Source organism: Arvicanthis niloticus, chromosome 14 (assembly GCF_011762505.2).
Source record: "Arvicanthis niloticus isolate mArvNil1 chromosome 14, mArvNil1.pat.X, whole genome shotgun sequence".
In the NCBI taxonomy this organism is placed as follows: domain Eukaryota; kingdom Metazoa; phylum Chordata; class Mammalia; order Rodentia; family Muridae; genus Arvicanthis; species Arvicanthis niloticus.
Window position 1 is genome coordinate 50,280,607 of NC_047671.1, and position 24,785 is coordinate 50,305,391.

At 38.8% G+C, this 24,785-nt stretch overlaps 3 protein-coding genes across 3 annotated transcripts; all 3 read right to left on the reverse strand.

Moving 5' to 3' along the window:
• Positions 1–1,446: 1,446 nt before the first annotated feature.
• Positions 1,447–9,390, reverse strand: LOC117719714 (protocadherin beta-4-like). The gene has a single exon (XM_034517926.2). The coding sequence runs from the start codon at positions 6,276–6,278 to the stop codon at positions 3,885–3,887; it is 2,394 nt and encodes a 797-aa protein (XP_034373817.1). The 5' UTR covers positions 6,279–9,390; the 3' UTR covers positions 1,447–3,884.
• A 2,225-nt stretch (positions 9,391–11,615) lies between these two features.
• LOC117719716 (protocadherin beta-6-like) lies at positions 11,616–15,587 on the reverse strand. Its single transcript, XM_034517928.2, has one exon. It carries the CDS (start codon positions 14,687–14,689, stop codon positions 12,335–12,337), a length of 2,355 nt encoding a protein of 784 aa, XP_034373819.1. The 5' UTR covers positions 14,690–15,587; the 3' UTR covers positions 11,616–12,334.
• A 2,805-nt stretch (positions 15,588–18,392) lies between these two features.
• Positions 18,393–24,777, reverse strand: LOC117719715 (protocadherin beta-3-like). The gene is given in 2 exon segments (XM_034517927.2): positions 18,393–19,058; positions 19,060–24,777. Coding segments are annotated over 2 exon segments (2,394 nt in total). The 5' UTR covers positions 21,406–24,777; the 3' UTR covers positions 18,393–19,010.
• Positions 24,778–24,785: the final 8 nt, after the last annotated feature.

Sequence of the window (24,785 nt, forward strand, 5' to 3'; positions counted from 1 at the left end):
TCAATTTTTCTGTACCCATTGAGATTAACTGTAGTATTTTTCTTTTTTATCTGTTACTATAGTGAATTACAATGATCAAATTTCAAATACTGAACTGCTTTGCATCAGACACTAACTGATTATGTCATCATTTATTTTTGCCTTACACATCTCCAAAATTGATTGCCTTTTTCTAAAGAAAGAGTGTGTCCATGTATATCTATGGAAGAGTTTTGTCATTTCTTTCTTACATTGTCCCTTTGAAGTTTACATAACATAATATATACAAAGTTACTGGCACCAAGATGATTTTAATATGTTCACTCATTTGCAAGTTTATATGTTTGTTTTAATTCTCATGTAAACTTTTAAAATAATTCAACATGTGAAATAGACTTTTATATATACCTTTATCTAATAGGTATGATTGATAAGATTTTATATTTTCCTCAGTTGAGTTTTAAATGACATTTGATATAAATTGTCAAATGCAACAACATTGTTTTGCATAAATCTTTGACAGTTTGGTTTATTAAAGATGAGCAAAATCAAAATTAAATGCTTTCTGTGTGACAAACGTGTCATCCTAATCAAGGAGAGCCATGGCCCATTAGTTCACATAACCTCATAACCTGTGTATATTCAAATTTTGTTTTTACTGAATATTCTACACACATTTGACAGATGCACAAATCTTATGTCATTTATCTGTTGATTCTTGTTGGTGCAAGTGAGCTAGAAATAGAGGAATGACGAAGCAAGAAAGAACAAGACTGAGAGCAAAGAAGGAAGAGACAGAATAAAGGGATTCAAAGAAGCCATCACATATAAAAAAAAAAATCATTGGAAAGAAGTGATTTCCTCATGAATTTTCTCTCCTGGCACTGACACTTACCAGCAAAATAGAGGAGAAAACAACTTATTTGCACATTAAGCATATGATAACCAGAAAGTTGGTGAAATACATAAAGGTGTAACTTATATAACTGATAAAAAAAGTTTGTACATGTTCATTATATAGATGTGTATGTTTATGTGACTTCTACACCATGAAGATGTGGTCATTCCAGTGCTTTATATTTAGAAGAACCGAGGGAGAATTGAGAGATAGAAACTCAATCCCATGGCAAATATAAAAATCACGTGAGATTTTTATTTGTTAAAAATAAGAAAGCTAGAAATAAATTATCATTGAAACCAAATTTATAAATATAACTCTTAGATACTTGTACATCTTTGTTGATTGAAAGACTTCAGGTAAGTTGAGGTTTCATAGATAGAGACAATCGGCTGGCATAATAAAGAGAAATAAAAATTAAAGGGTTATGAAGAATAGACTGAGAACCTCAAAAAATAAAGTTTCTAGAAAGAAATAATAAAGAGAATGGACAAACAAGAAACAGTTCCTTTTTTCTAAAAACAGACTTAATTTCTATATAAAATATCCCTAAGAAATACTTACTGAAATAGGAAAGAGTAACGACATATGTAATATAAGTTTGTGAGCATAATGATATTTCAAAGAAAGGGAAAATCTTAAGAGGCTTCCAAAGGAAAATCAAAGTATCATTTTAAAAAGTGCACGAAATAAAGATCAGAAGAAAAGTGAGTGAGACTAATAGATAATTGTGACAGTCTTTTCTGAGACAGAGTCTCACTATGTAGCCCTCACTGGCCATGTATACACAGTCACTACATAGGTCACATTGACCTAATCAAATCGGCAATCCTCCTGCCTCTGCCGCCTTAGAGCTGCCAAGCCCAGCTTCTTTAATTTTTAAAAGGTTCCACATCTTCTCTCCATTTTCTTTCCATCTGTTCCTCTGCCTTTGCATTATTGTGTTTCCTGAACTTTAAGAAGCCGCCATCCTCACTTTCCACAGACAACACCTGGTCAGTATTCACTTGTAACCTTTATGTTACTTTGTACTTCTCCACACAGTTCTGAAATCCCTTTGGGATTGTTTTTCTTCTGCCTAATAGATTCCACTAAGTATTTCTCTTGGTGCATATGTGATTCAATTACTTCTCTTAGTCTTTGCCCAGCTTTACCTTTGAAGGTTCCATAACCTTCAAATAGATTTATAGTTGGGAATGCATTTTCCAGAAATTTAAAGACATTATCTTTGCTTCCATGATAGGGTTTAAAAATCAGCTCTTGGCTTTACTGATGCCCCTTTAACATCATCTCATGGACTTGCTTTAATATTCCTCCTGCCCTGGACCTTGTGTTGAGCAATGTCCCTATGATACGCCTAAGTGTGGTTTGTTTCTTACAGACTCTGGTTAGGTTTCTCTGAATATTCCTCACATTCAAAGACTCACCAGTGGCACCAAGTGTCAGTCATTATCTCTCCAGATATTGGTTAGCTGCTTCCTACACCCTCAATTCTCCTCTCTCTCATCCCATCCCTCTTCTGCCTAAGCCCCTCTTCCAACAGGTCTCATTCCTACTTTCAGGTCTCTTGTGTGTGGTTCACTGGCATTTGGGGGTTTAGGTATTACATTGTAAAAAATAAACTGATGACTAAAGTCTACATTTGAAGAAAAACTCAAACTGCCCGTAATTTGCCTTTTAACTGTTATTTGGCTTTGGTGGCAGTGGGGTGATTTGGGTACAGTACAACTACTTCATTTCCAGTACAATGACCATAAGATTTAATAATAAATAGTAGAATATAAATGATGTTTTTCAATTGCTTGTTTTTCTGCCAAAAGTTCAAGAAATTTTGATATAGTCTTACCTACATACATATAAGGAGTTAGGTATCAACCAGGTCACCAGGCTTATTAAAACAACAGAATGCCACGATTACAAGTCAATAAATACGCTGCTGCTCCAATGTATTAACAAACAAAATAATATTCACTGTTTCTCATCAGTTCAACTCAAAGTAATTGAAGGGTACACTAAACAACAGAATTAAATGGTTTAACACCAAAATTAGTTTTTGTTGGTTAATACACTCTATCCAAAGACACCAAGTCATGCCAAGTGGAAGGTTTTGAAACCTGCTAATGAACAGAATCAAACAGAATACTTAAACTATGAGAGAAATTTTTTAATTTGAAAGGTGGGAGAAGGTCTGGAACACACACACACACACACACACACACACACACACACACACTACACCATAAATGGTCTTCTTTGTATGGGGAAGAAAGAAAAGGATACATGTGACACACTCAATGATTCTGAATTTTTCTTTCCAGAAGAATGGGACATAATTCTGATTCTGAGATTTTTAAAAGAGATTATGTCAAAGCAATGATTTAACAGTTTTATTTAATAAATGGGATGAGAAACTACACATTCTCTTTATTTTTGTCAAATAAAAATTCAAAACTGTAACAACAGTACTTCTAGAACATGCACAACCAAGTGATAGGACTACTAGCATGCATGGTGCTCACAAACGAAAAGTATCACAACCTTTGTGTAAATTGATACACACTTTAAATCTTACCAGTTGGCTACTCAGGGCACTTAAACTGGAAATGAACATAACACAACACTACTTTCTACCCACACAGAAAAATCCAGGCAACATAAGTAATTTAAACAATCTACTTTTGAAAAAATGAAATTGCATGGAAAGAGATTCGCAATTACATCCAAAAATGCAAGGGTTTTTTGAGATAATTTTATATTCAAAAATTTCATATTATTCGGTTTATATATGCTTGTGGAAGTGTTAATAACTAAGAGATATTCATATGTGGAGAAAAGTATGAAATGTACTTAGTACAACTAAAAGCCTAATATGTTCATACCAATAAAAAAAAAAGAAACTATCAGCACTGTTAAAGGTATAAGCAGATTAAACTAGTGGAAAACTTCATATTAAACAAGACCATTTCTTAAAAGAAAACATTTGTACATTCCTTGAGGAAATACATACTTAGCTGAATAAGAAACTATCCCTGCAGTGAAGATTTTCCGTAATTTCTCTCCCAGTATCCTGAACCATTAGGTTGGGGACCATGGGTTTGAGGAATTTGAACTCACCAATCCCAGAGTCTCCTGTTAGACACACCTCATACTGGTAGCTCTGAGACAGAGTACCAGTTCCGCTAACATCCACCAGGTGGCCAGGAAAGTGGCCCTCAGGCACAGAGCAGCCACCCAGGGAGGCTGCCCTCGCCCTCCTGCACAGCCTTACCCCTATGAACAGCAGCACAGACAACAAAAAGAGAGAAGACACAGAGGCCAAGGCAATGACCAGGTAGAGGGTGAGCAAGTCGCCATCATCCTGCGCAGGGTCGTGAGCCACCTCAGGCAGTGACAGATAGGGCTGCGAGAAGCCATCCACTAGCACCACGTGCAATGTGATGCTGGCAGAACGTGGAGGCTCTCCATTGTCCTTGACCAGCAGCAGCAGCCTGTGCTTGGGCACATCTCGCTCACTTAGCAGCCTAGTTGTACGCACCTCGCCATTGTGCGCCCACACACTGAACAACCCCGGCTCTGTGGCCTTGAGCAGCTGGAACGACAGCCAGGCATTCTGGCCAGAGTCGCAGTCCACAGCCACCATCTTGGTGACCAGGTAGCCAGGCTCTGCTGCTCTGGGCAGTAGTTCGGTGCAGGGTGCTGAGGCATTCTGCAATGGGTAGAGCACAAAGGGAGCATTGTCATTGTCATCGATTACCTGCACATGCACCAGAGCCTGGCTGCTGAGTGCAGGCGAGCCTTCATCTGTGGCAGCCACGTGGAACTTGAAAGACTGCAGGGCTTCATAGTCTAGCGCCCTGAGCAGGAACAGCTGCCCATTGTCAGCATTAATGGAGATGAGCGAGGCGAGAGACAGCTGCTGGTCATGGGACGGCAGCAGCGAGTAGGTGATGTGGGCATTGGAGCCTGAGTCTGAGTCTGTGGCACTGATGGTGCCTATGTGCAGGGCAGGGCTGTTGTTCTCATGGACGAACATGGTGTAGGAGGTTTGGGTGAAGGCGGGGGCGTTGTCGTTGATGTCGGACACCTGCACTGTTATGGTGTGCTGGGTTGTGAGCCTGGGTGTGCCCATGTCTGAGACAGTGATGGTGATGTTGTACTCAGCTCTGCTCTCTCTGTCCAGAGGGCTGTCTGTCACCAGAGTGTAGAAATTCTTGTAAGAGGGTTTTAAAATGAATGGCACATGATCTGAAATAGAACAAATCATCTTCCCGTTCTCTCCTGAATCTCTATCCCGTATTCGAATGATAGCAACCACAGTTTCTGGAGCATTTTCTGGGACTGAGCTTGCCAGTGAAGATATGATCAGCTCTGGGGCGTTGTCGTTCACATCCAACACCTCGACCAATACAGAGCCCTTTCCAGAAAGCCCTCCTCCATCCGTGGCCTCAACTTCTACACGATAAGATTCAGTTTTTTCAAAATCTAATTCCTTTTTCAGTCGTATTTCTCCTGTGACTTCGTTTATCGAGAAAGTTTTCTGGATTTCATCTGATGCTTGGAACAAGCCATAGGAAACTCTTCCAAAGTTGCCAGCATCTGCATCCTGTGCTAAGACAGTCAGGACTGGGGAGTTGGGGGGACTGCTCTCTAGGACCTGCACCTCATAGGGACTGTTCACAAACTCAGGAGCATTGTCATTGATGTCCATGATCAGGATTCGAACCAGGGCTGTTCCTGACCTCGGTGGAAACCCACCATCCAGAGCTGTGAGGGTTAAGCTCAGCTCTGCCTGCTCCTCTCTGTCCAGGGCTCTGTCCTGCACCAACTCTGGGTATTTCTTGCCTTCACTGTTATTTCGAGTGAGGACATGAAAATGAGAGTTGGGGCTGACTGTGTATTGTTGAAGCCCATTGCTGCCCACATCCAAATCCTGGGCTAAGTTCAATGAAAACTGTGTTCCTGGCTGGCTGTTTTCCAGTATTTTCAAGTGTAATTCTTTATCTGGGAATTCTGGCGAGTTGTCATTTATATCCTGGATCAATAATTCTCCTTGAAAAAACTGCACTGGCTTTTCTAGGAACACCTGGAAATGCAGGACACAGGGATCCACAGGGCCACACAGCTCTTCCCTGTCTATTTTCCCCCTCAGAAGCAAATCTCCAGTCTCAGGATCCAGAATCAATTGCTGTTTGTCATAGTCAGACACCACCCATGCAGACCTGGCAGCCAGCTCCCCAGATCCCAGGCCCAGATCCTTGGCCAGGTGGGCTACAAAGGAGCCACTCTCTGATTCCTCCAAGACAGAGTACCGAGTAGGCACCATGAGAACCCGATCCCCAAGCAGCATAAAAAGGAAAAGAATCACTTGCCTGTTTAGATGATTTCTCTCCAGCTTCTCCATGGTGGAAACACGAGTGTGTATATCCAATTGTTCAGCAGCCTCTGAATGCCTTGAATGCTAAATTCTATTTTCTTAGCTGGAGAAATCTTTGTTCATGTAGTATACCCCGGCCCAAACCCATTCAGGGCCCGGTATTCCTTCAGATGTTCCCTGTTTCTGTGTGTTTTTGATTCTGTCTTGCAACACAAAGGACCAGGAAGCTTTTAGCGACAAATCTTAGCCTGCAGCGCCACCCTGCGTTCATATTGAAAATTTGACAGTATTTTCAAATCGGAAACCTTTTGAAAATTTCCAGATGAACAGTTAGAAATGCTTGTACTTACTATGTTTACAGGTGTTGTTCTTGATTTAAGTTGTATAATTGGCAGTTATTTCATCGTTGGGCATGTGCCAGAAGAATTTGTAGGACGAAAGAAGGAAGTTAACTCAATTTTCCACATGGCCAATTGGTGGGAATTGACAATACTTTTGTATTTTGCATAATCTAACCAAATTAATTAAATTCTTAATTTTGAATTCACTTCATAATAGTTAGATGAGTTTGCTTCTGAAGTAAAAACTTTTGACCAATGCGAAACTTTTCAAGTAATCTGTACCACATTATTCCTAAAAAAGACATTATTTTTCTAAATATAGCTTCTATTTTTCTACACTGGTGTGAAAATTGCAGAAATTCATCTTTTGTCTTTCTTATGCAGGACTTTCTGTGCTTTTGGACTTCATTTCCTTAAGTTATTGGATTGATTTGTAATTTATTTTAAATAAGTTTTTCCTAAAATACATCAGTGCTCTCTCATTCTGGAACTGGAAAACAGATTGTAGTAAGCATTGAACAAGCATCAGTTGAATAAATAAATGTATTAAATTAATTCCACTTATACCTGCAGAGGCACCGACTTCAAATACAGTAAAAATATAAAAATAAATATAGAAGAGGATAAGCACAAAGGATCTGTCTTTTTAAAAAACGAAGGGAAGTCTCCTGAGCAAAACAAATAGAAACGTTCCTAACATAGTAGGCAGGTTCTAGTTAGGCTTAAAGAGCTCAGAAAAAAATGACTCCAGTTCTACATGTTGATGAAGAGTTTTTGAGATCACTGATTTCCAGTTCCTTTTTAAATTCAAAAACAAATAGAATCTTAGTAATACTAACAATATACGTCACCATATGGGAAGAATTATTAATATTTTACATATTAATTCATTTCCTCTCCTATCAACTCTGTGAAATTGGTCTTCACATTGTACATGCTTTATAGATGAAGAAATTGAGATTTGGCTTAAATGATTTTCCCAATGTCACATGCCATGTGAAACAGAAAAGTAGAGTTAGAAGTTGCATAGTAGTTACACAATCTCTCATTTGCCCAAGTAGAATTAGAAGGGCAAATAATTTGTACAAGATTGTCAGTAAATCCAAATTTCAGCCTTGTTTTGTGTGTTTGTGTACATGCATGTGAGGGGTAGCATATAGTCTATACTCGTTTTTAGCTATGATTAGATTTTTAAAAATTCTTTATCTGTTATCAGAAGTAATCACCAGCCAGGAGGAATATCGACCAACTTAGAAATCAGTAATTTTGTTGGTAAGACACTACAGTTGATCATTCTCAGTCTTGGTATATTAAAAAAAAATCTATATGTGGGTATTTTTAAATGATATTAGATCCAACAAATGTTCCAAGTTATAATCAAACATCAAGAAACGTTCTCTAACATGTTTGCTCTGGATTATTTCTCTAAGTTTATCAGAAAATATATATTTCTGGAAATTAATATGATGTGTGCCAGCTGTTTTGTATGTCAGCTTGATACAAACTATAGTCATACTAAGAGAAGAGAGCCTCGATTGAGAAAATGCCTTTGTAAGATCTGGTTGTAGACAAGACTGTTAGGACTTTTCTTAATTAGTTATTGATAGGGGTAGAGCCCATTTTGGGTGATGCCACCCCTGGCCTGGTGGTCCTCTTCTCTATAAGAAAGTAGTCCAAGCAAACCAAGAAAAGCAAGGTAGTAAGCAGCATCCCTCCATGGACTCTGCATCAGCTCCTGTGACAGGTTCCTGCCCTGCTTGAGTTCCTGTCTTGACTTCGTTCAATGATGAACAGTGATGTGGAGGTAAATGAACCCTTCTCTTTGCTTGCTTTCGGTCATAATATTTCATCACAGCAACAGAAACCCTAGCTAAGACAATAAGTATAAATCACCTAAAAACTGTTTCTGAGTCCGGTAAGGTATATTGATTGCTACAGTGAAAGATTTTTATGGTCGATTATATCATAAGTGATTAAATAAAAGATGATGCTTGAAATATTTCTGTAACATAAATATACAAAGAGAGATGGACTAGGATTCATGGAGTTAAATGGCACTTTAACTTCTCTCTGGTATTGTGTATGCAAGAGCCTTAAGCATAACTGAGAAGATATAAAGGTCTCTTAACAGTTTTATTAAATAGTGGTATATGCTAGATAAACTGTATTACTTACGTGTGTAATAAGTCACATATTCAAATGTCTAATCCCTACTTTAGAATGTTCTTTAAATCAAGAGTTATGACTTTGTTTTTATATATCAGGATTCCTTTAATTTTCATATGAATTTTAGAGCTGGCTGGCAATTTCTGTAAAACGTTAACTAGAATTTTGTAGTGAGTGTTGATCATTGAACATACAGCCATTTGTGCAGAATTAAATCTTCTGGTCCATGAACACATTGTAATTACTTAAGCCTTTTAACAATCCTTTCAGGAACTCCCTCCAGTGCTTGCTATAACATCTCCTACTTCTTTAGTGAAGTCTGAATTTTTTTTCATTTCATTTTTGGATAATGATCTTTGTCCTGCAAACTTGCTGAGCTTTTAGAGTCTCTCTTTTGTAAATCCCCTGCCATTTTGTTTAAATAAGACAGCATCATATGCGATTATTTGTTCAGCTCTCAACCTGAATAATTTTGTTCCTTTTACTTTCCTATGTGCAATGGCTAGAATTTCCAGTACAGTGTTAAATAGAAGCAGTGAAATCAAACTATTTTGTATTTTGTATTTTTTCACTGTTACAGAGGGCGTTATGTGTGGGGTTTTGTAGCAGCATTTTTAGCAGATGAAGGAGTTTTCATTTTCATTCTGCTCCCACCTCTTGGGTGTGCTTTATTATCATGGAAAAATGCTGCGTTTTCTAAAGAGCTTTTCTCCATCTATCGAAATAGTTGTGGGTTTTATCCATTATTTTGATAAGGTATATTGCATTGATTTAATTTAAATATGAACAGATGATTTAGTCCTAGGGTAATCTTTCTTGAACATGATATATAATCTTGTTATATGCCAATTGAATTAATATCCCAGTATTTAGTTGAGAAGTTTTGAAGACACTCCTAAAGATTAGTATTTCGGGGTTTTTGTGTGTGTGTGTGTGTATTGTATCTGTCTATTTTGTTACAATGGAGTTACTACTGTCTTCGTGAATTGATAAGTAGTTTCTGACCCTCTATTTTATGAAAAATTTTTAAGTATTGGTGTTAATTCCTTAATATTTGGTAGAATTTGCATAAGAAGTTATCTTGTTCTCGAACTTGGTGAAAATTTTTTACTATTAACAAGAACTCATTACAGGTCTGTTCTCACTTCTTTCTATTGTATTCTATTTCTTCTCTAGTCAATTTTAGCAGTGTGTTTCTAGGAATTTTCTTTTTGTTAATCTTGTTTTTATAACTAGTTTCCTTGAAACATAAGAGGATTCTCTTATAATCTCTCTGTTCTGTGTAGGTTACAATGCCCCTCTATTACCCCACATTTTGGTAATTTGAATCTTTTGTTTCTGGGTAATTTGTCAGTTTTCTTGATTGTGGCAGTAAGCTAACCTTTGCTTCGGTTGATTTGCACTTCTGAAGTTTTTTATTTTCTAATTCATTGATTCCATCCACTCTGCTGTTCTTTTGCCATTGGTACTTAGAATGTTATCATTATTCAATGTTTTCTTTTTTTCCTTTATTTGAGACTGGTTCAATATAACCCTTCTGGGTTTCTTTTCCCCACTCTGCTTTTATACCATTTTAATTACATGCGAGTATTAAGGTCAGTTCTAGGTTGAGGAACTAGCAATACAATAGATGCAAATAGTCAAGAAACAAGCAAGAGAATAAACACAAATAGTCAAAGAACAAGCAAGGCAATAAACAAAGTCCCATGAACACTCCTGTGATCACTGTTTCTAAGGGCTTACCAGGATGACCGAAGTATCTGAGCCTACTTCCCTGTCCTAGCCCGAAGTCATTTTTATGTCTGAAGCCCACGTCTTTGTTCCAGCCTGAAATTACTTCTTTGTTCTAGCCTAATGTCAGATTCCTGCCTGAAGCCCATTGCTCTCTTAATTTTGATAGTGTATTTCTTGATAGAAAGCTTTCTTCTTGCCTTGTTCATGGTGTTTTATCACAGCAGTAGAAAACTAAGACACATTTCATTCAAACTGGTCATATTATTTGGAGTTGTGGTTTCTAATAGCTTTAACACCAAGTTGTAGTCAACTTAACCTTTATCAGTGTTGTTGTTCTGTAATTCCAATTTTGTACATTTTTTTAATTACAAAGATGGAGGGAGAATATGGATCAAAGTTATTACCTGAGCAAGATTCTGAGCAATTCTAAATCATGTCAGACCACAATCTGAAGGAACCTTGAAGGAAGCTAAGAAAATATTTCCTCCTAAGTCACCATATATATGAGAAATTGGTATTAGTAAGCAGTAGTACTTAACAGAACACTGTCTTTATTATAGTACTTTTAAAAACTATCCCATGGGTTTTTAAAACTCAAAATTTATAAACTAAAGTAGCATCTAACAATAGACCTCACCAAATAATATGAAAAAACTGCTCAATAGTTTTAAAAGACATATGTTTAATTTATTCCTGTTATTTGAATATGCTTTTTAACAATCCTGAAGACTGAAAGCTTAAAAGTAATCCAGTGAATTTATCAATGTTTTTACCCTTTAGTCTATATTTTAAAAATAAAATATTGAGTATTAATTGCTGTTGGGTGCAGTGGTGCATGCCCTTAATCCCCATACTCAGGACATAGAAGCAGGTGGATCTCTGTGAGACCAACTCAGTCTAAATAGTGAGTTCCAGGACAGCCAGAACTAGTAGAGATCCCTTGTCTCAAAAATGTTAGTAACAAGTGTCAATAAAGAGACAGATTAAGTCTGTTGTTTTTTAAAGTTCAAACTGTTGTATTTCTTAAAGAAAACATCTATAGTTAACATTTTACTTAACTATTGAAGAAACAGTTTAAGATTATTGTAATGGATGAATAAAGAAAATGTACTTATTTGTAAAATGTAGTTGTGGTTTTTTATTGTTTGTTTTTTGTTTTGAAAGACAGAGACTCATATAACACAGATGAGTTTAACTTGCCATGATGCTGGCAGTCAAACACAGGATGTTGTGCATGCTAAGCGAACAGGCTACCAACTGAGCTATACCTACAATCCACACAGTGTAATTTTACTAATCCATTAAGAAGAATGAAACTAAATTGTTTGCAGGAAAATGAATGGAACAATAGCCACACAGAATGACAATAGAAAATCATTTTCACTTCTAGGTGGTATTGTGAAACTACAGGGAGAGGCTGACAGTCAGGGCTGAGTAGGAACAAGGTACACTATCTACATGTATGCAAACATCACAGCAAACCCACCACATTGTATAGTTAGTATATGTCCTAAGAAAATCAAAAAAAAATCTGTTACAGATAAATTTTGAAAAATGTTTGGCATTCTGCATTGCTTGTCAAATACACTACATTAGATTAGATTTTAAAACTATTTCAGTTATCACCAGTAAAGTGAAGATTCTATATACAGTTGAGTGACAGAATGTATACCCTAAGATTGCAGTTGAAGAAAAGAGGCAGTTGAAGCATTAACTGATTATGTGAAAAATAAAAGCACATAGAAATAAAATGTAATCTCAAGGAAATATTACTAACTACCAGAAAAATATCGACATCCAACTTACCCTTCTTTTAATGACACCTAAGAATTTTCTGTAATTTTAACTACTCAACATATAATTGTCTGAAATCAGACTGTTGGGAATGCTGGGCTTCAGGAACTTAAAATCTGTTGTCCCAGATTCTCCCATCAGACACACCTCATACTGGTAGCTCTGGGACAGTGTTCCCATACCGCTGACGTCCACTAAGTGGCCAGGAAAGTGTCCCTCAGGCACAGAGCAGCCTCCCAGAGAGGCCGCCCTGGCCCTCCTGCACAGTCTCACCCCCACAAACAGCAGCACAGAAAAGAGGAAGAGAGAAGACACAGATGCCAAGGCAATGACAAGATACAATGTGAGATTATCTTCGTCCTGTGTAGGATCCAGCGCCACCTCTGGCAGAGGAAGGTAAGGCTGAGAGAAGCCATCCACCAGCAGCACCTGCAGAGTGACACTGGCAGAGCGCTGAGGCTCTCCATTGTCCTTGACCAGTAACAACAGCCTGTGATTGGGTACATCGCGCTCACTCAGTAGCCTGGTGGTGCGCACCTCGCCATTGTGCGCCCACACTATAAACAGCCCGGGCTCTGTGGCCTTGAGCAGCTGGAACGACAGCCAGGCGTTCTGGCCAGAGTCAGAGTCCACTGCCACCACCTTGGTGACCAGGTATCCAGGCTCTGCCGCCCTGGGCACCAGCTCAGTGCAGGGTGCAGAGGCGTTCTGAAGTGGGTAGAGCACGAAGGGCGCATTGTCATTGTCATCCAGCACCACCACGCGCACCAGAGCCTGGCTGCTGAGCGTGGGCGAGCCTCCATCTGTGGCTCCCACGCGGAACTCAAAGGCCTGCAGGGCCTCATAGTCTAATGCCCTGAGCGCAAACAGTTGCCCATTTTCAGCATTAATGGAGATGAGCGAGGCGAGAGCCAGTAGCGGGTCTTGGGATGGCAGCAACGAGTAGGTGATGTGGGCATTGGAGCCTGAGTCTGAGTCTATGGCACTAATGGTGCCTATGTGCAGGGCAGGGCTGTTGTTCTCGTGGACAAACAGGGTGTAGGAGGTTTGGGTGAAGGCAGGAGCGTTATCGTTGATGTCAGAGACCTGCACTGTTATGGTGTGCTGGGTTGTGAGCCTGGGTGTGCCCATGTCTGAGACAGTGATGGTGATGTTGTACTCAGCTTTGCTCTCTCTGTCCAGTGGCCTCTCTGTCGCTAAAGTATAATAGTTCTCAAATGTGGACTTTAAAAGAAATGGAAGTTCATTCTGAATAGAGCACACCATCCTTCCATTGTCCCCGGAATCTGGATCAAAAATACCAAAAACAGCAACTACAGTCTCTGGGGAGTTTTCAGGGATAGGGCTTGAGAGCGTGGAGATGGCCAACTCTGGGGCGTTATCATTCACATCCAACACCTGTACAGCCACAATACATTTTCCTGAAAGGCCCCCTCCATCCTTGGCTGCGATTTCCATATTATAGTATGGAGTTACCTCAAAATCCAACTTTTTGCTTAGGCGGATTTCTCCTGTGATTTCATCTATTACAAATGGTTGAGAATCTCCATCACCTTGAAACAGAGAGTAGGCTATATTTCCATATATTCCAGCATCTAAATCCCTGGCAGAGACCGTGACAACTAAGGCATCAAGGGGGATATTCTCAGGAATCTGCACCTCATAGAGCGATTGTACAAACTGGGGAGCATTATCGTTGATGTCCACGACTTCAATTCGAACCGTGGTAGTCCCAGATCTGTGTGGAGCACCCCCATCCAGAGCAGTGAGGATTAAAGTGAGCTCAGGCTGCTCCTCCCTGTCCAGGGCTCTGTCCAGCACCAGCTCTGGGTATTTCCTGCCATCTGAGCGACTGTTAGTAACGACATGGAAATGAAGGTTGGAACTGACTGTGTAGTTCTGAACAGCGTTGCTCCCTATGTCAGGGTCCTGAGCTGCCTTCAGAGGAAACACAGTCCCTGGCTGGGCACTCTCAGGGATTGTTAAAAGCATTTCTGTGTCAAGGAACTCTGGAGAGTGGTCGTTTATATCTGTGAGCTGCAGTTCAGTTTGGAAGAACTGCACAGGGTTTTTCAGTATGATCTGGAAGTGCAGCACACAGGGCTCTGTCGCCCCGCACAGCACCTCACGGTCTAGTTTTTCCTTCAGGAACAGATTTCCTTTCTCTGCATCCAGCTGCAAGAGCTCTTTGTTTTCTCTGTGATGGATTCCTGCCCCTCTAGTGGCCAGTTCTCCGACCCTGAGCCTCAGATCTTTTGCTAGGTTTGCCACCAAGTAGCCACTCTCTGTTTCTTCTGGCACAGAGTATCTAATTGCCTCAGAACCAGACTCCCACAAAAGCAACAACATAGTAAGAAAAACAACTTGCCTTTGCTGTGCCGTTTTTGTTAGCGCTGTCTCCATTGTTCACCCTAGATCCAGAAAGTTCTGTGTCTTTAAAGTGTTAGAATCCACACACGTGTTTCAATGAAATAGCAGAACTAAATTTTACTCTCTGGCTTCCTGCTGGAGCTATGCGTTCTCTGGAGATTGCTTCCTTAGATCCAAAGTGAACGATACCTTCTTTTAGGGAGTGGTGTAAGTTCTGATTCTCAGTTATGGCTTCCAGGGCATCTGCAGAGCTCCTTGTTATTCATACACTTAGCCTGCAGCGCCACCAAGCGTCCTTATTCACTATTGCATGTACCTTTTTCCATTATGTTCGTTTTTCATTCCCTTGTTAAAATCCATTTATTTCACTTTTTATTTGTTTTAACAGCTGATATTCAAAGTGTTAGAGACCTCCTTGAAAAAATACTAAAACTTCTCATTTGGGGGCTCTACTTCCAAAGAACATACAAAAGTTATTGTGACTGTTATCTTAAATTCGATTACTAACTCGCCTGACTTCAAAAATTACAATACCAATTTTGTTAAAATATAAATTTACTTTGTAATATTTGTGGATCTAACTGACAAATTCATTCATCTTTGCCAATAGCCATAGGAACAGATAGATACTGATGGCCTAGTCACAACAAAATGTGACCTTCAAAAAATGTTAGGTGAATCACAACAAAAGTATAGATTTCTCATCCACTTGTTCCAGGAAAGAGGAAGAAATGAAGCTCTTTTTTGACGTTGGTTCCTCAGTGGAAATGAAAAAGGACTTTAAAGCATTTTGAAATAGTGAGAGTTCTTGGTAAGTAATATGTGCACTGAGCAGATCTAATGAAGTGTCCTGGGATTGTTCTCTGTCTTGATTATTTTGGTGAGATAATTCCCAGGCTTATATTTCTTTCAAAAGATTTGTTTGTTTTTGTTTGTTTGAGACAGTTTTCTCTGTAGCCCCAGGTGTCCTGGAATTCACTGTGTAGACCAGGCTGGCCTCAAACTCAAAAAAAGAAAAAAAAACCTTTCAGTCTATGATACCAAGTTCTGGAGATTAAAGACATACATCAGACACTCAGCCAGAAGATCTCTTATGATGTTAGAACTGGAATTACTTATGAATCAGATTGCTGAGAGGAGAATATCAATACAACTAGGACAACCATTGATCTCTAGAGCGCTGACTGCTGGGGGAGAGGAGAGTCAAGCTTTGATTAAGCAAAGTGCCTTGTTACCACGACCACATCTGGGAAGTCCATGTTCCCAACTTCTTGTTCTATGTGCACTGATAACATGTACAATGATAGCTTCTCTGTGGGTTCATCTGTGTCATTACTTCGGCTTTTGATATTCTTCCAGTTTTCTTTCTACAATTCCTTCTGGTCCTTTTTTGGTAAATGTTACCTATTTTCCTTTCAATCTGTTCCTTTGTAAAAGCCATGATGTTTTCATTGTGTCTCCTTACTTTGAGGCACATTTTGGTCTTCTCCATGTTTTTAGTGTATTGCAGTATTTCGGCAGCTGATTTGAGGTGCAAAGCATCACTTTGGGCATGGCACATGTGTACATGTTCCTGCTGCCTTTGAACTATCTGCTGCTTGTTTTCCTGAAGAGATAACCCTTACCAGTTTAGCTTTTCCTTTAAATCAGTCAGAAAGTGAGTTTTACACAGGTTGGTGCAGCAGCTTCCTTTTATGGGCAGAACTAGGGCTCCTTTTCTAGATGCATATGGAAGAGACTTTCAGTAATCCTTATAAACAGGATGAGTCCATGTAGCATCCAGTTTCAGGATAGATATAAGAGGAGACACAGGATGGTTTGCATCTAAGGAACCAGAAACCATCTTTGCTACAAAATATGTCTCTTTAGCCTCTGCAGAAGTGCTTGGCTCTATTTGGGGGTTGAATTTCCTGTCATTTTACTTTACCAACAACTCTGATAAAGACCCCTGACAAGAAATGTGTCCATTTAACCTGTTCCTTGATTAACAGGAAGAGTGTTTGATGACTTTAGCAGCAGGTACAGGTGGTGACTCTAAAACTGCCCATGGAGAATGTGTGCAACATGCATGCTTTTCACTGGTCTACAAAGTGGCTATTTCTCAAGTCTGGTTTTGTGATTGCCATACAACAGGTCATTGCCTTTCTATCTAATGAATTACACAAAAACCATTTCTTTTGGTGCTGATTAAAATTGCTTAATTCTCTGTTGAAAAACATTCTTGAAGGATGCATGCACTGATAATATAATTATAGGTTTAAAATAACTTATGAGACTTTAAAGACTTGATCTTTAGCTTCATAATTTATGCTTAAAACAGCTGCCCATTTTGTAGAATCTCTTTTAAAAATAATTTTATCATATTCATGCGGTTGCTTTAAGATATTTTTCCCTATTTGACTTGGTATTTAACAACCTTCCTGTGACACAGCTACTCGCTTTGTCCTTTATTTATTCTGTCTCTCACTAATATTCTCTAATGATGCAGGACTTTTTTTTCTACCAGTTTAGTAATTGTTGCTCATTGTCCTTTTTTAAATTCTCTCATCCTCTCTAGGATTACAGTCGTGTGATTACAACTTGTTGTATTACAATTTGTACGATCACAATTCTACAGTGGTAGGATTACAGTTAGAGGACTTCATTATGTCCCAAATGTTACCAATGTTCTTTTCTATATTTTAATCATGTTTTCTTTCTATTTCTATTTGGATGTTTCATCTGGAGTCATCTTGCATCCACTTTCCCTACATTTTATAGCTATTGTATTAAACAGCTTAGTTCTTTGTCATTTTTTTTCAGCTGCAGAATCTACAGTTTGAGATTTTGATTTGATGGTAAAATTCCCTTTTATCTATTTTATACACTTTCTTATTTTAACATAATAGATATACATTAAAAACTATTTGGCATTTTAATTTCTAATATCTGGATCTTTTGGCCATATGTTTTTATTTTTGTTTTAGATTTTGGATTTTTGTTTTGTGGACATATGCCTTAAATTTTCTATGGAAATTTGTAAAATTATATAAAAGCTATTTTGAATCATGATTCTATTGTCTTTCTCTAAGAGAAAAAGATAGCTTCATAATATTTTAAAATCAATATTAGTTTATAAAGGTTTTAAATGGCTCATTTTTTCTGTCAAAAATATTCAAGGCATTTTATAGTCAGAACAATATAAGTTTACTTATAAATTACATAACAGCTTCACTAGGCTTGCTGAACATGACAAACAATTATTATTCAGACAAGTGAGATATTGTTCTTGGGTATTCATGCTCAAAATAAAATATACTTCATACAAATAAAACTTTTCTAATCTAAAAACTAAGGTAATTTATAATAACTGAAGGCTACATTAGGCAACAAAAGTGAAATTAAACACCAAAAATTATTTTAATGATCAAAAAACTTACCATCACTATCAAGCACTATAAAGTAAAAATCTGAGATTAGCCAATAATCAGTATCAAACATGAGAGCCAAACATCAGAAGGAATTTCCTTTTTTGAAAGGAAGAAACAAAGAGATCCCAAGAAAATACAGTCTGTTAACTATACTTAGACTTCCACCCATGTGGTAAAAGAATGAAGGAGAAAGTTGATACCCTCAAGAGTCCTCAACTAACTTACAGAAAGTTGGTTCATAATTCTGTTTCTGATATGTTTTTGAAAGGATTGTGTCCAACCAATGGTTTAACAGACTGGCTTCACAAAAAAGATCAAGCATATCATATTTTCTCCTTAACTTTTATTGTATAATAATTATTTGAGGAGTTTAATCTTACTACTTATGGCATGCCTTTGAACAAATGCACGTAACAATCTTTTGGATACACAGTGCTCAGAACAGAAGAGGACACAACTTCCATGCACTGATGCTTTAATAAAGTATGTGTTTGCATACAATTAGGAGAAAGAAGTGTAGTAGATTTTACAGCTTTCAGATTGCTTAACCTAAAAAGGCCAAGAACTCAATAAACTCCAAACAACATAGCCTAAAAATACATAAAGCTATATGGTAAAGATATGTACCACAAACACACATAATTTTAATTATTCTTAAGTGCATTGAAAAGTTCCATACTGTTGTAAAGACATTCATTTAATTAACTGTTATGATAATAATCACTCAGACATGCCTAAACATATAGAAAACGGATATATAAGTAGGCACAACTACAAAATCCTAAAAAATTAGTATTAATAAGAATGTAACAAGTTTAAAGCTATTTGAGATACCATGGGTTAAATTACTGGTAAAGAAAATTTATAGATAGTACAACATCTTAAAAGAATAATTAGAATAAGAAGTTTACCAGAACTGAGAGATGATGAGCCATTTACAGTCCTTAGCTGACTACAAAGCTACTCCTACAGTAGGGACTTTCCTCAACTTCTCTCAGATTCTTCCAGAAACAGGTTTGGAACCACTGGATTCAGGAATTTGAACTCACCGGTCCTAGAATCTCCTGTCAGACACACCTCATACTGGTAGCTCTGAGACAGGGTCCCCATACCGCCGACGTCTACCAGGTGGCCAGGAAAGTGTCCCTCAGACACAGAGCAGCCACTCATAGAAGCTGCCCTGGCCCTCCTGCACAGTCTCACCCCAACAAACAGCACCACAGACAAGAGGAAGAGCGAAGACACAGATGCCAAGGCGATGACTAAGTACAATGTGAGCAAGTCCACGTCGTTTTGCATGGAGTCTCGCGCCACTTCAGGCAAGGGCAGATAGGGTTGAGAGAAGCCGTCTACCAGCAGCACATTAAGAGTGACACTGGCAGAGCGTGGAGGATCACCATTGTCCTTGACCAGCAGCAGTAGCCTGTGCTTGGGCACATCGCGCTCACTCAGTAGCCTGGTGGTGCGCACTTCGCCATTGTGTGCCCATACACTGAACAGCCCGGGCTCCGTGGCCTTGAGCAGCTGGAACGACAGCCAGGCATTCTGGCCAGAGTCGCGGTCCACTGCCACCACCTTGGTGACCAGGTAGCCAGGTTCCGCAGCCCTGGGCAGCAGCTCAGTGCAGGGCGCAGAGGCGTTCTGCAGCGGGTAGAGTACAAAGGGCGAATTGTCATTGTCATCCAGCACCACCACACGCACCAGAGCCTGGCTGCTGAGCGCGGGTGAGCCTCGGTCCGTGGCGCCCACGCGGAACTCGAAAGCCTGCAGGGTCTCATAGTCCAGTGCCCTGAGCGCAAACAACTGTCCGTTGTCGGAGTTGATGGAGACCAGCGAGTCGAGGGCCAGATGTGGGTCGTGAGGCGGCAGCAGCGAGTAGGTGATGAGGGCATTGGAGCCTGAGTCTGAGTCTGTGGCACTGATGGTGCCTATGTGCAGGGCAGGGCTGTTGTTCTCGCGGATGAACATGGTGTAGGAGGTTTGGGTGAAGACAGGGGCGTTGTCGTTGATGTCAGACACCTGCACTGTTATGGTGTGCTGGGTTGTGAGTCTGGGTGTGCCCAGGTCTGAGACCGTGATGGTGATGTTGTACTCAGCTCTGCTCTCTCTGTCCAAAACTCCTTCAGATGCTAGAGTATAGAAGTTCTCTACAGACGGCTTCAGGATGAAGGGGAGATCGTTCTGGATGAAACATATCACTCTTCCATTATCTCCAGAGTCTGAATCGGAAACACTGAATACAGCCACCACAGTCTCTGCCGAATTCTCGGGGATAAGACTGTTAACTGATGACAGTGTCAGTTCTGGTGGGTTATCGTTCACATCAAGTACCTGAACTATAACTGTGCATTTCCCTGAAAGGCCTCCACCATCCTTGGCCTCTATGTCAACCTCATAAGTATTAATTGTTTCATAATCCAAACCCTTAAGTAGTTGTATATTACCAGTAGTGGGGTTTAGTTGAAACGTTTTGAGAATTTCTTCAGAAGCATGAAAAAATTCGTATGATATCGCACCAAAATTTTCCATATCTAAGTCAGAAGCAGAGACAGTGGTAATGACAGAGCCAACAGGGCTTTTCTCTAAAATTTGAACCTCATAGAGTGACTGTGTAAACTCTGGGGCATTATCATTGATGTCTAAGACCAGGATGTGGACCTGGGTAGTTCCAGAACGAGGCGGGGATCCTCCATCCAGCGCTGTGAGAGTTAAGCTGAGCTCCGGCTGCTCTTCCCGATCCAGAGCTCTGTCTAGAACTAGCTCTGGATACTTTCTTCCATCTCTACGATGACGGGTGTGAACACGAAAATGTGACTTGGGAAAGATCGTGTAGTTCTGGAGTCCGTTTCTTCCCACATCCAAGTCTACAGCATTTCCCAAAGGAATCACTGTCCCAGGCGGGGAGCTTTCTAGGACTTTCAGCTGCATTGCGTTTTCAAAGAACTCCGGGGCATGGTCATTTACATCTATGACCTCGAGCTCATTTGTAATAAACTGCAAAGGATTATGCAGCAATATCTGAAAGTGCAGCACACAAGGCTCTGTCGAGCCGCAAAGCTCCTCCCTGTCCAATCTCTCAACCAAGAGCAAATCTCCAGTCTGATGACTGAGCTGAAAATACTGTATGTTCCCTTTGGAGATAGCTTGAGCTCTCCTTTTAGCCAGTTCTTCTACACTAAGCCCCAGATCCTTCTCTAGATTGGCTATTACAAAGCCCCTCTCTTTTTCCTCGGCCACAGAATAGCGCTTAGACCCGGACCCAGCAAGAGACCCACCCAGAAAAACAAAGAGAAGCAAGACTTGCCTTTGTTTAAGAAAGCGTTCTTCTCTGGCCTCCATTGTATTTCTGCGCTGTATTTCCAAGGGCTTGTAACCAAGAAAGGCCTTTGCTTTGAAAAGCAAAGTCTTTTGGAGACAGCGAATCAACTAATGTTTTTCAGGGATTCCGATTTTCGTGCTTAAAAATCTACCCAGGTTTACACAAGCAGTGGTTTTACGTCATCAAATTGCTCTGTGAGTCTCTTGAGTATTGAGTTCACAACATCTTAGTCAACAGCGCCACCATGCGTTCGTTCGCAGTTTTAAATTCTTAGAAAAGATAAGTTCTGTTCTGGTTCTGTTACTGGTTTTGATTTATGTGGGGTTTTTTTTCCCCCTTATCAAATCTCTTGACCCCGCTGAAGGAGATTCTTGTGCCACACAAATTAAACATAAACTAGGCCAGTATAAGGCACTAAATGGACTTACTGACTCCAGTAAAACTCCTTATTTACATGATTTACATTACAAGTGCACACATGTTAGGGTACTACCCTCATCCGTAATTACTACCTACAAGTTTTAAAAGAATTTAAGTGATAACATACTTATTTCTCCTTTTATGTTTTTTATTTTACATTATTTGTAAAATGTTTGAGTTGCAGTAATAGTAGGAGAAACATTATGAAAAGGGAAGGCAGTAAAATGTGGCACTTTATCAGATGGCTGAGAATGCATAATTGCTTCCATATTTTCATGCCCATGAAATACTTAAGAATGTTTCTTCTTCTTCCACAGAAACATAATAACTATTAGCTTACCCTGTATTAGCTTATTACTAGACAGTTATTTAATCTGTAGAAGTTATGCATATAATGGTTGCAAGATTGGATCTACAAATTTTATAGGTCCGCATCTAATAGGGTGTGCAATTTTTAAACACTCTCACACAGTGTGAAATGTACTGTGCGCCAAACTTAACGGGGAGTAGTTATGAAAATCCTTGCCTTGAATGTGGACTGTGAAGGATCAAAGCATAACAGATGACACAACCATCTGAAGAGCCTGAGAGAGTAAGTATAGGTAATTTAGATAATAAAGGACAGTCTACCAGGGTGTAGTGTCTCAAGAGCTACAGAGATCAGTAAAGTAAAACCCAGGAGAAATGACAAGTACTTGTATTTTATTCTAAGAGCAAAGAGAGGCTATTGTAAGGCTGAAGCAATGCAGATAAGATGTGTTCAATCTAGCTCTCTATGTGAGTATAATGAGTATTGTACACCGGCTCATTACTGAGTTTATTCTGAATATGAGTGACATTAAAACAAATAGGAGCAATATTTCTATAATGCTATGTTATGCTATTTGACTTGATAATAACAGCAAGATAGTTGATAGTCATTAAAACAGTTGATGTCACTAGAGGTCACTTAACCAAGATCCCATATGTGATGAAATGATTAACTAGAGATTTTTGATACTAAGATGGTCCTTTCTGCCAGTGCCAATCTCAAAACAAGATATTCAAATTCCATAAGTTTAAAAGTATATTTCACTCAAATATACAAAAAATTATGCAAAAATAAATAATATGTTGGAAAACATTAAGAATTAAATTTTCTACATGAGGTGTGTCCAAAATTCAACTACAAGAAGTGAAGGAAGTTAGGTGAGTAACTTCAAAAACATAGAAGCATATTTAAATTATAAAATTAAATACCAGAAATTCTGCATTCATTAAGCCAGTGGACAATAGAGAAAACTTGAATTAAGCATTAAGAGAAAAAAAAGGAAAGATGTGTTGAAAAATAGTGATAACTGAATAATTTTTAATAACTATAGCAAGATCAGATTACTCAGTGTATGTCAGAGTATTTGGTTCCAGCAAAAGTTCTGTTCATTAAGCATCTTGCCATATTTAATTATCAGTATGTCACAACTAAAACAACTCTTCAATTTGTCAAAAAATATTAGGAACTTAATATATCCTGGTGTCTATGCTAATCATGAAATAAGTGGAAGCTACCTGTAAACATAACTCAAAAACTTAAATTTTTAAACACTGCTTGTGTGTGAGTGTGTGTGTGTTTTTAAATCAGAGCACAGCTTTGAGGAGTTGGTTTTATACCTCCATCATGTGTGTCTAGGGATGAAACTCAGTTTTCTGATTTGTTGACCAACTCATTTAGCCCATAACAACCTTTTAAAAAAAATAATAAGCATTGAAAAGTCTATGGTACAAAAGAGAGGGAAATAGAACAAGTCTGTCCAGAAAATTAATAAAAAGAATAATGGACACTGCTTGTGGACTTCTGGGTACACACACATTGTTCATCCATGGACTTATGGAGACACATACATTTCTCATGGACTTATTCCCAATTGAATCTTTAATTCCCCCCAAAATTTTTGAGAATGGAAAGCCTAGCTACATAAAAAAGTACTAAGTTGGTAAAAGATAAAAGCATAGGCTCTTTTGTATAGTGTATAGATAGTTCACTTATAGTGAAGTTCCCAGCAGGTTAATTAACTAGGAATGCCTGTGCAATGCCTATGATCCCAGCACTCTGGATGTGGGAAGAACCTGTCACAAGTTCAAGACTATAAGATCTTGTCTCAATAAAATCCCTAAGAAGTATTGAGTTTCAGCAGAAGAATTTTGAAAAATTATTTGAAATAAAACATTAAAAAATCACCATGCCCTTGAAAACCACTATGCATGTATTCATTGGCTACCCTTTCAATACCAATATATGATTTTATCTGAATTTGTTTTGCATTTATAATTTGAAGAATTTATTAAATCCAGCAATTAGGATTTCCACAATCTTTAAAGGAACATGGGTTTTGTCTGCTGACACTTTGAAATATGCAGGTAGATAAACATGGGAAGAGCGCTATGCTACTCACACTCATGTAAAAATTTACCATCAGCTCCCAAGATAAAAGTTACATTATCAAGAGACTAAATAAACACAAATAGTTTTGCCTGCAAAATATTACAGCTCGAGTAATGAGATGAATTATTTTTAGACAGCATTTAAGAATAATCCAGAACTAAAGAAGTTAAACTTAGGTGATGATGCACTAACTTATTTTTGCAGGGCATAGTGCCAGCAAAATCCAGCCCTCTGGAAGCAGAGGCAGGGGGATCTTTGTGAGTTAGAGACCAGCCTGGTCTGCATAGTGAGTTCCAGGACAGCCAGGGATACAAAGTGAGGACCCCCCCCACCCAAATTCTTTTTGAAAAGACAATTTTCACCTTCACATTATAAGTCAAATAAAATTACAAGATTAAAATTGGAATTCAAGCACCATTTATATTCCTTCTTCCACATACCTTACTATTTTTAAAAATACCAGAAACATGCAAAAGATTGGAGTAAGATCGTTACTCTTAAAGAAGAGAAACCTTCAGTTGTTAAAGTAGTACAATCAGACCTCTCAGGGTTTAGCTGAGA

Bases quoted from the DNA above. Each gene is read 5' to 3' on its own strand.
- LOC117719716 (XM_034517928.2), bottom strand. From the start codon at position 14,689: ATGGAGACAGCGCTAACAAAAACGGCACAGCAAAGGCAAGTTGTTTTT.
- LOC117719714 (XM_034517926.2), bottom strand. From the start codon at position 6,278: ATGGAGAAGCTGGAGAGAAATCATCTAAACAGGCAAGTGATTCTTTTC.